This window comes from Lycium barbarum, chromosome 2, assembly GCF_019175385.1.
Source record: "Lycium barbarum isolate Lr01 chromosome 2, ASM1917538v2, whole genome shotgun sequence".
Lineage (NCBI taxonomy): Eukaryota > Viridiplantae > Streptophyta > Magnoliopsida > Solanales > Solanaceae > Lycium > Lycium barbarum.
In genome coordinates this window covers 113391252-113404758 of record NC_083338.1, presented here as the reverse complement: position 1 = coordinate 113404758, position 13507 = coordinate 113391252, and the positions used below count along the sequence as shown (strand labels likewise).

At 38.3% G+C, this 13507-nt stretch overlaps 1 protein-coding gene and 1 pseudogene across 2 annotated transcripts; both read right to left on the bottom strand.

Annotated features, from left to right (window-relative positions):
- Positions 1-3826: 3826 nt before the first annotated feature.
- LOC132626811 (vesicle-associated membrane protein 724) lies at positions 3827-9897 on the bottom strand. 2 transcript variants are annotated; one of them, XM_060341803.1, is made up of 5 exons: positions 9463-9897; positions 7046-7187; positions 6833-6953; positions 4462-4524; positions 3827-4377 (listed from the first exon to the last, which is right to left on the bottom strand). In XM_060341803.1, exons 1-5 carry the CDS (start codon positions 9650-9652, stop codon positions 4228-4230), a joined length of 666 nt encoding a protein of 221 aa, XP_060197786.1. In that variant the 5' UTR covers positions 9653-9897; the 3' UTR covers positions 3827-4227. The 2 variants fall into 2 exon arrangements, with proteins under 2 accessions (XP_060197786.1, XP_060197787.1); XM_060341804.1 differs by lacking the exon at positions 9463-9897 and adding an exon at positions 8961-9076.
- A 2727-nt stretch (positions 9898-12624) lies between these two features.
- On the bottom strand, positions 12625-13440 carry LOC132626809 (tRNA-splicing endonuclease subunit Sen2-1-like; annotated as a pseudogene).
- Positions 13441-13507: the final 67 nt, after the last annotated feature.

Sequence of the window (13507 nt, the reverse complement as noted above, 5' to 3'; positions counted from 1 at the left end):
ATCGGTTTCTTCTGAGGGTTTTCGCGACGAGACGCTTCGGGCACAGGTTTTTCTGGGTATAACACTTTCCTGACCTGGTCATACCCTGAACCACAACAACTATTTCTTTATCTTTGTTGATCATCATTTGGTGCGGTGGTTTGATCACAAAGGGTTCAATCTCAATTGATCCCGATGCTTTGAGTATGAATGGCTCGTTATGAATTCGAGCGAATGTTGAGGGGTATTTGAGCACGAAAGGCTCTCTTTTGGTTGTGGCAGATATCTTATATCCCTTTGTCAAAGGGTCTATCACTTCTTCTCGCTCTTGTAATGACAATAAGGCGACAGTGCTCTCTAATCCTTCAATATCTGGACGAATTATCGCCGGTCTCTCTTGCCATTCATCACCTCTCTGTATCATGTGAATTTGGTTTCCTCCATGCTTTGGGAGCGGATTTGTGTCCACATTTGGAGGTGTTGGCTCTAAGATGAGCTCACGATTGTCAATCATGTCCTGTAATTTGTGTCTTAGGTTTATGCAATATTCACTAGCATGGCCAGCTTGGTTAGAATGATAGGCGCAAGTGATATTTGGCCTGTACCGTCGATCAGTGGGGTTAGCAGGTTTTGGTGGGACAAAGCTTATTTGCCCGACATCCCTTAGTTTGGCAAATAGACTTGTTCTTGTTATGGCAGAGGAGTGAATGCTCTCATAGGTTTTATTTGGGGTGCCTTATAGTTTGTCGGTGGAGGATGGTTCTGGAAAGTTTGGTTTTGCGGAGCTTGGTTATTAGGTGCTGGCATTCGATAATTTGGTCATAGGGTTCGGTTGCTCGGTGCTGGTATTTGATAGTTTGGTTGTGGAGCTTGGTAGTCGGGTTGTGCGTAGCACACAGTCATCGGGATATATTGGGGTGAGGTGGTTGTATAGTTGGTTGTTGGAGGTGATTGGTAGCTAATTGGATTTTTGTGGATTATCTGTTTTCCTTAGATTTTTGGACTAGTAGTTCTAGAAACATACGCTATATCTTCTTTTTTCTTTTTGCCACTCATGGCGCCGGACGCACCTGATCTGTTTAGTACACTAACAATCCTGCTAGTTTTAAGGTCATCCTCGATATCTTCCCCAATGGCGACTGTATCTGCGAAGGAACTCCCTTTCATAGTTATCATTTTGTCAAAGCAATCAGCTTCTTGGTACGTATGAATGTGGCTACTAGATCAGCTTCGGTCATAGGAGGTTGTACACGTGTCGCTTCATCTCTCTAGCGAATAGTATATTCTCGGTAGGTTTCAGTTAATTTTCGACGAATTTTCTCCAATGAGAAGCAATCAGGCACAGTTTCCATATTGAAGTGGAATCTTTCCATGAATGAACTTGCCATTTCTTCCCATGTTTTCCACCGGCTAATATCTTGAGAGATGAACCACTCCGTAGCCGTTCCTGTCAGGCTTCGACTAAACAATCTCATGAGTACGGCTTCATTTCCGCCACTTCCAACCAACTGGTCGTAGTAAGCGCTTAAGTGGGCCTTGGGATTGCCCGACCCATTAAAGTGATCAAACTTGGGAATTTTGAAGCATTCTGGCAGACTCAGGTCTGGATGTATGCACAAATCGGAGTATCTTAACACCTCTTTCTTTTTAGAGCCATGTTCTAGTTCAGCGATTTTCTTCCCCATCGCCTTCTCTATTTTATCTATTCTTGCTTCAAAGAACATTTCCATGTTCTCCAATTCTGGCGAAGAGTCAATATGGGTGACATGGTCTTGAAAAGTGACATTTGGTTGTATAGGATGGGTCACAGGAACTCCTGTTGCCCGAGGGGCTTGATAAGCATTTGTGTTTGAAAAGCTGGCGTTTGGTGGAAGGAACTCCCCACATGGGTGGTATTTCGGCCCCAGTCTGGGTTTGAGGGAAATAGTCCGGAATTGGCAAATCCAAATATGGGAAAGTGGGTGGAGGTCTCCTAGCCTCAACATTAGTAGCATTTTCTTTCTCGGCCCTCAGGCGGTCTGCTTCTTCTCTGGCTTCAGCCAATTGTTTCATCAGCAGACCAACATCCTCTTCTAAGGCATTCCAGCTATGTCAGCTGTTGGGGCTAAAGCATTTATGTTCGGTGGTGGAGTTTCAGGCATGTTTTCTTCTTGAGGGTTTAAGGACGCTGCGGCATCTTTTGATCGAGTCACTGGTGCCAGCGAATCGACCCCTGTCTATAAGAGAAAACAACTCAAAAGCTTTCAATTTAGCATTAGGTTTAAGTACAAAACACAAGATATTACGTTGTTCGCAGTTTATAGCACACAAAATCATATATTTTGTTTCAACTCCTTGATTAATTCACATTCCAGGGTATTTTGGTCTTTTTATATCTTTTGGTAATACTGATTTGCGGTAAATAGTTTGTATGGTTGATTTGCTTCTGCCCCTCCTATACTAAGGGGGATTTTAGGCTTTTATTATAAAAGGACCGAGTCTTAAATAGACTGCCTACGTATCCCACCAAAGGGAAATCAGGTCCATCCGTAGTTCAGGCATACACAGAAACGTTTTTCCTATGTTACCCGAAACTTAATTTTTCTACCCTGACCAGGCCTTATATAGGCTTTCCACATATCCCCAATAGGACATCAGGTCGGTGTGGTTCCATTTACATAAAAGGGAAAGGAATACTCTATCTTATTGAAAGCAGTAAAGGGATACTTGTGTTTTTCTACCCGGCCATACTAAGCAAGTCTTCATCGTCTTTTCCATTTTCATCTTCTATCCTTGTCTTCCTGCGACAATCCAAACATGGCCTTTATCCACGAGGCGTTCTAGTTCAAGCTTGAAATCCACACACTCCTCAATGTTGTGGCCGAGGCGGCCATGGTGATACACGCAAATTCTTTCTTCTGGGACCCTGGGTGACCCTGGCAGGTTTGTGGCACCGCCCTTATCTTCTTCACACTGCATAGTAGGGAGTGAATCCTGGCATATGACTCCTTAAATTTGGAAAAGTCGTTTCTCCAGAACCTAACCTTTGATATCCTTTCTGGGTGATTTCTTCTTTGGCCATGAGTCAGGAGAGAGTGGGGCCCCACAGTTGGCTAATTCTCCCTTGATCAATCCATTGGATAAACTTTCTTTCTAATGCTACGCACTCGTTGCTCAAAATCATACAAGGTGACAAATAACCCCTCACTCGACCAATATGGAAAAGTAATTAACACCTCCCCCCCCCCCCCCCCCCCAATCCAAAAATTGGCATTTGAAGAGTGAATAATATAATATTGGAATCCAATATCGGATATAACCATAAATTAAAATGAGTTTAGCTGTAAAATTATGTTAACAAAATGAATATTGAAACTGACTTAACTCCATATTGAAACCACTCGCCTCTCAACCATCAACTAACGTGAAACACCAGTTTAGGAATTAAATGTCAGTGACGTTCCAATAAAGCTATCATCGGGAACTAGCTCAATGCCAAAATTGGTATTCTCTCCGTTCCAAAATAAGTGTCATCTTAGTAAAAAAAAAATTGTTTCCAAATAAGCGTTGCCTTGAAATTCAAGACAAAAATTGACAAGTGTTTCCAACTATGCCTTTAGTAAACTCCACATTGTATTTATTGATTTCTTAATTGGTGTAATTCTTGCTAAGAAGACACTTATTTTGGGACAAAGGGAATACTCTTTCTGTTGATTTCTTTTAGTTCTCATTTCAGGAAACAAAACTTGTTTCAATATTCAGTTTTGCTAAATTTAGTTTGAGCTAAAACTAAAATCAGCTCTGCATTTCCAGAACTTCACTCAAAAGATGACAGCAACAAATAAGAAGAAAGATAAAGCCAGTGACATTCCAACAAAGCTACCCAATCACATAGATAATTTTACTGAATCAAAATTCTTTTATCAGTTATAGATATCTAACATGTCTACAATTTACATAGCACAGAATGCACAATTTCAAGCTAATAACCACTGCCTGCAGCAGCTCACCCCGCCCGACCCCTCAATGAAAAAAAAAAAAAAAAGACGCAAATAAAAAGACATTCAAGCTGTTCTAAACATTTTAAAGAAATTAACAAAGGAAAAAAAATGTTCTTTTTGTTTTTTTATAAAAGGTTTCAGAAAAATCTGAAACAAAGGCTTATATATGTTTTACTTTCTTCATGGCAAATTCTTCCACAGATGTGCCGGTTTGGTCCTGTTAACCTACATTTGTATGAATTTGGTCCCAACTGTGCTCATCGATATCCTAGTTGGTACAATTGAAGCCACGGCAAACTGAAAGCCAGATTATAAGAACCAGAAACAGGATGATCCCTAGCACAACCAACTTTATTTTCATATTCTGGTACCACATCTTCCGCCGTATTTGAGTCCCCTTTTTCTTGAATTCTTGGGCCTGAAAGAAAACATAAAAGGTTTGAAACACCTTACAGATGCTATTAACACTTGCTATTATTAGAAGCCATCAACCAAAACCTACCGAATCACGCAGATCTTCAGCCTTGTCGGAAAGTGTAGTCAAGTTTTCCCCTCTTTCAATAGTCTGGCAGGTTTAAATTGAGTCAGATGAATATAAGTTTCAATAGCATGACTTGTTGCTTACTCCAAAAACATAAATGCTTATAGAAGCCTGAGGCAATTGCTGAGGCGTACGAACACATTATGTTGACAGAAATAACAAATTTAACATCTGAGTTGCAGATAGTAGCAAAAGCACATTGCATCGTAGAATTAGATATATTAAGTATGCCTGAATACCAGAATCAGGCATGTCAACAACCCTCATTAATCAATTTGGGATTCAAAAAGCATCAACAATTACATAACTAATCAATCTACCGCAATAATGTTGAGCTATTAAAGGGAGTCTCCATCACTGTTAGCTGGAACTCGGAGCTCCTAGTTTCTATAGGTCTATTTTCGTTAATCAGCTTAATATATAAAACACTTTTCTACGTGTTGGGCTAAAACGGCCCAAAGATACTCTTAACATGATGTGATATTGTCTGCTTTGGGCCAAGCCCGCACGGTTTTCTCCAAAAGGCCTCACATCATTAAGAGTATCCAACTCCTTAGAAGTAGCTCCTTTTTCTTTCCAGCTACCAATGTGGTACTTTGTTCGCACATCCAACAATCTCCCCCTCGAACTAAGTTCCACATGGCTCATTACCATAACTCACGGGTCAGAGATTCAACATGTATGTGTGTCACCCACATCGTCAGAGTGTTTACGGTCACCAAAGGCCAAAGGCCGTGTATGCATCTTCAAAGCTACGGGTAAAGGTTGTAAACCGGCCCATAGACGGGCAAAGGCACTAAGCTGGGCTCCACGCCACACTCTGCCATCTTCATACTCGTCCAGCCTTGGCTTTGATACCAGTTGTTGGGCTAAAATGGCTCAAAGATACTCTTAACATGATGTGATATTGTCCGCTTTGGGCCAAGCCCGCATGGTTTTCTCCAAAAGGACTCACATCATTAACAGTATCCAACTCCTTATAAGTAGCTCATTTTTCTTTTCAGCTACCAATGTGGTACTTTGTTTGCACATCCAACACTACGAAGATGTCCTCCAAACTAGGTGGAAATTCTATTTTTCATGCACATATTGAAGAAATCTGGAACTTTCTCTTCCAGAAATATTACTGTTACAATTATTGGCACTATAAGCAGTCATCTTTGTTCAAGTTACTGTTCACGCACTTCATGGGTTGAATAGTTGTAATCTCAAGGAACACAAACTGATGTCAGAGACGGAGCAAATCCACAAGAGAACTGACTTAATAAGACAACTTATTGATGCGTACATAAAGATCAGTGCCCCGCAGATACTTTTCTCTTTCTCTTTTTTATTTGTCTGTCCCATTAGATTCATCGTGCAACCAAAATCAGAAAGAAACACATGCTTATTGCCTCATAAAACAACCATAACTAAATCACATTTAAATACGCTTCTCCTTAACGGTACATTGAAACTTAAAGAGGCTGGCAAACCGCAGGATTCACCAAACATCAGATGCTTCTCAACTAAAAAGGTAGTCTCCTAATTTTGATAATTTTGACAAGGTTTTTGGGATTCATTAAGGAACAAGGGATACTATGATTACCTGCTACTAAATAAAAAAATATTACACATATTATTAACCTATCAAAAGAAAAGAACAAAAATCTAACTTGATGACAAGTATCTAGTGTAACATAAATGGTCCATACCAACTATAAGACTTAAGATACAATTGTATCTGCACAAAGATTTGTTAGTCAAATAGGAAGTTCTTATGTTAAAGAAAATAAAAATAGGGGATAAGATAAATTCCATAGCATAGATAAAAGATGTATGGTTGACCAGGAAGGCACCTAATTAGGTGAAGTTTATGAATGCTAAGCGCAAATCGAGATGCGACTCTGAGAGCAAAATGTTACCTTTTCTCTTCTCTGTAAAGCCAATTTTTCTATTACCTATGGAACTTTAAAATTGATATGGGAACTGGTCTATGGTATCCATCAATGATTTTCAGAAGCGGCAGGTTAGTTTTGGAAGAATTAAAAGGTTTTAATTAGATACCAGTAAGTTTAAGAATATGTTTTCTAATCAGCTATCAGGTCCAAATATATTCATCCCACATTTTTGGGTGGAAATAAAAAAGGTTCATTTTTAACCACAGATCAATCACGCAATATGATGTTCATGTAGTTGCACAAAGAGGTGAAATGAAATACTTTTGTCAGGATATACTAGGCAAAATTCATCCAAGTCAAAAACAAAAAAGGGGGCATGGGAGGACAATATACACATCACTAAGAGACAAGTGAACCATATTGCAGCAGATAATATCATATACATGGCATACCTTGTCTATATTCTCCAACATAATACTTTTGACTTCAGACACTTGCGCTTTAACTTTTAATAGTTTCTCAATCTCGTCGGCATGGTCAATTATATACTGCATGTGCTCTTTCATGATGGGTCTGAAAAGTTTGACATATTTTACCCGTTATACTTCTGTGTAATAGAATACACCTGCAGTGGAATATGAGAACACATATTTTAAGCAACATACCCAAACTCTTTATTAAGACTTTTAGCCACAGCTGTATCTGCTTTACCACCACCATATCTTTTCTTAAAATCGGCTCTCACACGTTCCAAAAATGCAATAGAAATTTGCTTCCCCACAGATTCTTTGGAAACAACACAATAAGCTGCAAAAGTTAACAGGCATTAAACCAGATTGCATAACGTTCAGCTGTTGCATCAACCTATAGTATAAGACAGTTGGAGGAACTTAAGTGAAAGGAGGTCAATGAAGCAGCAAAAAGGTGATTAACATCATTTCTCTGCATGGATCAAACGAGAGCAAGCTCAAGCAAAATTACTTGGAAACACCAGACAATATGGTTTTTTGACTCTCGACACTAGAGCATATAGGTTTTTTCTTGATAGGATCACTAGACTTCTTTCGAACGGAGGATCTATCGGAAACAGTCTCTCTACCCAACAAAGGTAGGGGTAAGGTCTGCGTACGTCCTACCCTCCCCAGGCCCCACTTGTAAGACTATATTGGGTATGTTGTTATTGTTGTAGGATCACTAGACCATATAGCTAATAATATCATTTAACAATTCAAGTGGTATAGGGTCTTTGAAATCATCGGCAGAGACACCTTATCAAAAAAAGTATATTATTTGCATAGGCACTTCGGCAGCCTTCATGACGCAGTTCCAGCTTACCGAGGACATGACCTTAGATGGGAGGCTATGGAGGACTCAGATTAGGGTAGAAGGCTAGTAGGTAGTCCCACGTATTCGGTCGTATTAGTAGTTGTAGTTTTGATCTTCATTTTCTTGTCCTTTGATTCTTGCAACTATATGTTGTTTCTTGCACCATAATTATCGTATTTATCTGTGGTAGCTACTGCTTCTTTTTCTCAGAGTACTTTATCATAGCTTTTGGCGCTTTCGTTAGTTTCATTTTCGTATTGCTTTGAACTGTTTGTGCTTATCTAACCTTTTCTCGTCATGTTTTCTCTTGAGCCGAGGGTCTTTCGAAAACAGCCTCTCTATCTTCCGAGATGGGGGTAAGGTCTGCGTACACTTTACCCTTCCCGGACCCCACATTGTGGGATTTCACTGGGTATGTTGTTGTTGTTGTTGCACTTCGGCAGCCTAAAGTTTCTTTGAGATCAGACTTGGCTTCTTCAACCTTTTTAATTTTTAGATAGAAGAGCAGCCAGGGGCTCCAGTCTACACCAGAGGTATATATAGAGCCATGAATTAGTAAGACCGTCAATCATCCTTTCAATCTAAACTACAATATGGCCCAAGGTAAGCAGAAATTATCCTCCTTCCCTCTATTTGACTGTCCATTAGCTCCTATCCATCTCACTCAGCCTCTTCAAACTACAGCATACAAAATCTTGACTCGCAGCGCTCAGTAGGACTTCCACTAAGATTAGAAAGCCAAGTTCTGCCTTAATCATGTACAGCTACAATTATTAAATAGGTTCACAATTCAACCTCCTGTCATTATTTATTTGTAAATGAAAAGTAAAAACTACACTTCATTTAAGATGGAATGTGTGTCATTGATCGATTTGGAAACAAATCCTCTTCTCTAGTACTATTTAGTTTAGAATCTGGATTTCTTTTGCTTCATATAAAAAAAAATTGACTATTCAATAAACCACTAGAATCTGGATTTTTTTGCTTTGATGTGTATATAGAATATTGACTATTCAACAAACAGAAGGACAGAATATCAACCAAAGTTGTTCTTCCCCCATCAGCTAATTCTCTGACCATTTCATCTGCTGAAAAATGATTCTCACTGATCCCACATAGACATTTCTCATCCTATATCGTTTTCGTTTAGCTTATAATACTAACTTTCAAGAATTAAACCAAATTCTCAGTTTCATATTTATGGAACAACTCTTAAAACAAAATAAATGCAGATAAGTGACAGAAAATTCAAACCCGATAGCCGATGTTGCTCGGACTCTTCAAAAATATCGCTGGGTGTGCGTTGCATCCTCCAAAAGCTATACATTTTTTAAGGATCTGACATGGGTGCGGCAGTATTTTTGGAGGGTCTGAGCAACATAGTAAAAACACAATCTTGCTAAATTATCATTGTTGAGCTTCTGAAATTTCTGTTATACTCCATAAAACCAAAGATCCAATTGTCCTAAGCACAATACTCACCCTTTCTTCCAACATTTAAAAAAAAATAAAAAAATAACATGTTCACTCTAGCCCTCCAGCTTATTACAAAGCTCATAACTTGCCCTTCTTTTCGCAGCAATCTTTCAACAGCACAATTCTACCTAGAAAGCCCAATAAAGACTCCACCTTTTACTCTAAAACTCAAGATCCATTTTCAAATCCAGCTAAAACTCAACAACACAGGTCTACAAACAATGTAAAAAACAAAAGATAGGCTATAAAACTGAAAGATAAAAGGAAATTAAATGTTTACCATAACCATCTTGAACAAGGAAGTTAAAAGTATGGTGATCACAATTATAAGTGAATTTATTGTTTGAAGATGGCAATTTCTGCAAACATTGAGCTGCAATAGCAGGGAAATTTCCGGTAAACTCAGTGTATTCAGCTAGTACCATTGTACCACGAGCTACAAAGCTGTATATGAAGGATTCTTGACCCATTTTTGTTCAACTCAGTGAATTAACCAGCCCAGATTAAAGCAGATGAACGCTGGAGATTAAATCAACGGTGGAGTATTACCGGAAAGTTGAGCGGAGCTTTTCTTAGTTCGAAGTTGTATGATGATTCTATATAGTCCTAAAATAATATGGAGTATTTGATAGTAATCTTTTTTGCTTTGTCATTAAGGTGCTTTATTTTTGTCTAGAAATATAAGAATAATTCAAAGCTTAATGAGGACATGACTGATAGGACGATGGGAGAGGTTATTTTATTTTATGATTTCCGTATTTCTCATTTTTAGTTTTCTATACTATTTGTTTTTATTACTATTTTTTAATTTCTCATATTGTTGTGATTTTGCTTTATTTGAGTCAGGATCGGTCGAAAATAGTCTCTGGTAGGAGCACGATCTGCTAACATTCTACTATTTTTGGATCCACTTTATGAAAATATATTGGGTATGTTATTGTTGTTGTTATTGTTACTACTTACTTTCATGTTGTGTTTGTGTCTTTCTTGAACAGGGAGTTTATTAAAAACAATCTATGCACAAAATAGAGGTAAAGTTTGCACCCATTCAATCGGAGCCCACTTATGAAATTACAATATTGTTGTGTTAAATATAATATATATATATATATAAGAAGAATTGAAATGGGAAGGCGCCGTTGTAGTTTGAATACATCAAGAAAATGGAGTATCTCTGGATTTAATTATTTTTTCAAAGATGAGGAAAGGAGAAAAATAATATTTCAAAGATATCTAGAACTAAGTTGGGTTTGACGGAAAGAAGAAAGGTATATTACATTTGGGGAGACAGAGATTGACTTCGGCGGCTTGAATTGGTATCTTAATTTACCTACTACTTTATGAACAAGTTGAGATAATTAATTGGTTTTAGTTGGCTTTCTCTTTATTGTTTTGTTTTTCATATAGTACAAAATAACACACAAGATTCAGATAGATGTAAGTTGTCATTAACAGAACTACTTATTGAGTCTCGTAGATTATATAGTTTCTACAATCTCGTGATTAAATAAATTAATAAGAAAAAGAAAAGGCGAAAATCAATTAAATTTTAAAAATATAGGTGAGAAAAATTCAACTAATAATTAAGTACTCCTTAACTTCAAACTAGCCGGGATATGCCATATAAGTCACTTACATTCATTCAACTCTATTCAATCAAATACACGTTATTTCAATATTAAATAACGTAATTTATTTTAAAGAAAGTATGTCATCAATACTTTTCAATAAAATAAAATTTGCAAGATAACATCAAGAGGAAAAGTCTGCTGTTTATTATTTATTAGCTCTTTCCCTATCTGATTAAAAATGACAACAAAATAAGGCTTAGGGGAAAGTTAAATTACACGATTAAGTGTTGTTATTTTAAATTATCCGTATGTCACACTTATATTCACTTTATTTATTCAACTTGGCATGCATTAAAAGAGTATTATTAGTTTTAGAAATTTGGGGGATGAAATGATGCAACTGCAATGGTTACCCCCCCCCCCAACCCCCACACCCCACCCCACACTCTCAGCCGCATTTTTTTATGATGTTATGTTTTTGTGCATTGTACAAAAAGTCAGATATTTTTTGAACTTTTCATATATTATCTAAGATCAAGATCAATTTGACCATTTCCTTTATGGCTTAAAAAGAAACAAGATGTGAACTGCCTTATGACTGTTCAAGGTAGAATTTTCATAAAAGTTGTTCATACTATGATCATAGTATGATCTCCATCGGTCAAGCAGGCCCATCATCTAGTGGATCCGATTAAGCAAGCCCTGCTCTCCAGCTTCCCTCCAGACAAAAAAGTTGAATGCCTAGCGTGAAAGATTGTTTTACTAAGTAAGATAAGACAAGAAGCAAGGGCGTAGCAGTTGCGCAAAAGCGAAAGTCGGTTCTTTCATTCCTTCCTGAGAATAAATCCCCAGTAGCTCGCAGATGAGGAATTCTTCCTCTACAACCCGTAGGCACTTGTCCTGATGACTGGGTGTAGGTCGCGCACTTAAGCGCCATTCATTTTCGGAGTTAGTCGATTCAGCAGGTGAGTTGTTACACACTCCTTAGCGGATTTTGACTTCCATGACCACCATCCTGCTGTCTTAATCGACCAACAACTTTTGTGGGATCTAGGTTAGCGCACAGTTTGGCACTGTAACCCGACTTCCAGTTCATCCCGCATCGCCAGTGCTGTTTACCAAAAATGGCCCACTTGGAGCTCTTGATTCCGTGGTGCGACTCAACAAAGCAGCCGCACTGTCCTACCTATTTAAAGTTTAAAAGTTTGAGAATAGGTCGATGGAGTTGCGCCCCTGAGGCCTCTAATCATTGACTTACCTGATATTCTAGCACGTGAGCTCCAACTATCCTGAGGGAAACTTCGAAGGGAACCAGCTACTAGACGGTTCAATCAGTCTTTCGCCCTTATACCCAAGTCAGACAAACGATTTACATGTCAGTACCGCTACAGGCCTCCACTAGAGTTTCCTTTGGCTTCGCCCCGCTCAGGCATAGTTCACCATTTTTCGAGTCCCGACATGTATGCTCACACTTGAAACCTTCTCAGAAATCCCTCCTCACTCTTCTATTTATTGACAGACCATAAAAAAGACTTTTCGAAGAGCACAATCCTAGAATGGAATCATTGTAGAAGAACGTACAAGGCTTGAGAACCAGAACAGTATTATGCCTTTAAGCATGCAGATGAGTGTTTGCTGTAGTGAAATTATAGCTTGTCAACAACAAAATGATATTAAATGTGAACAATGAGTAGGTTGCATTTCCACAAATGGCCTTTTTTGGAGGTCACTCTTAAACTTCAGTTCCGCATTAGCCCAGTGAACTAAAATTCTCTTAAAAAATAATTTCATCTAACTTTTAAAATTGAAATTTAGCTCGCTTGGCTAAAGGGAAGAGAATTTTAAGAGCAACCTAAACGAAGGCCATAAGGTTCAAATAATCCAATGAGGATTTTATTACTCAAATGTGACTAAAGATGACAGTTCAAAAAAGAGGCAAACACTCAAATGAGGATTATGTTCACAGCTATGGCGCTGTATCAGGATTATGTTAAAGAAAAGGCAAATACTCAAATGTCAATCTACTTTACACTTGGGTCACATTTTTTTTTTCTTCACGGCCTTGCTATGGACTTCATCTTGTGATTGTTCTCTCTTCAACAACATAATTATCAAAGCATGATGGAGAAGTTGCACAACTTCAATATCCAGAATTAATAATGTTTTTGCCCACTACCACAGAGGCGAAGAGTGCATTGTGAAGACGGACCAAACCCTTAAGCGACCATTTGCACTGCCATCTTGAGCTGATAAAACGAGCACAGCATATTCAGAATGTACGATGATGACGATAGGCAACAAAGTCTACTGAGAGACCGATCTAGTCACCCAGTTCTTACTTCTAGGGTGAGAAAAATCTTTGAATAAGATAGGAAAATATTCCTTCCTGGATGTCATATGCTTCCATAACTCGTCGTAATTTAGTTCAGTGTCATTGTCGTCACAACCTTAATGCATTTTAGAGAATATTGAAGGTAAAAAGCTTCTTCCATAGGGAGCTGAAACCATTGCTCATTCTTTTCTGATGTTACCTTAGGCCTACCAAAACATGCACGATTGAGGAGGCCAGTTTGTTCTGCATCAGCGTTTAGAAGCACATTCACACCAGAAAGCAGTCCTCTAGAGTTTGAGCTGATGTTGCCCTTGTTTGATGCTCCATAGTTATGTGGTGAGGCTTGAGGTAGGTTTCATCTTAACTAAATATCTCATTATCCACTTTCCCTGATCATTTCTAAAAATTTCGCCATAAGCAGC

Coding starts and splice junctions, on each gene's coding strand:
- LOC132626811 (XM_060341803.1), bottom strand. CDS start 9,652: ATGGGTCAAGAATCCTTCATATACAGCTTTGTAGCTCGTGGTACAATG. Junction 4,525..6,832: donor TGTTGGAGAATATAGACAAG/GTATGCCATGTA, acceptor TAAACCTGCCAG/ACTATTGAAAGAGGGGAAAA. Junction 4,378..4,461: donor CTGAAGATCTGCGTGATTCG/GTAGGTTTTGGT, acceptor GTTTTCTTTCAG/GCCCAAGAATTCAAGAAAAA.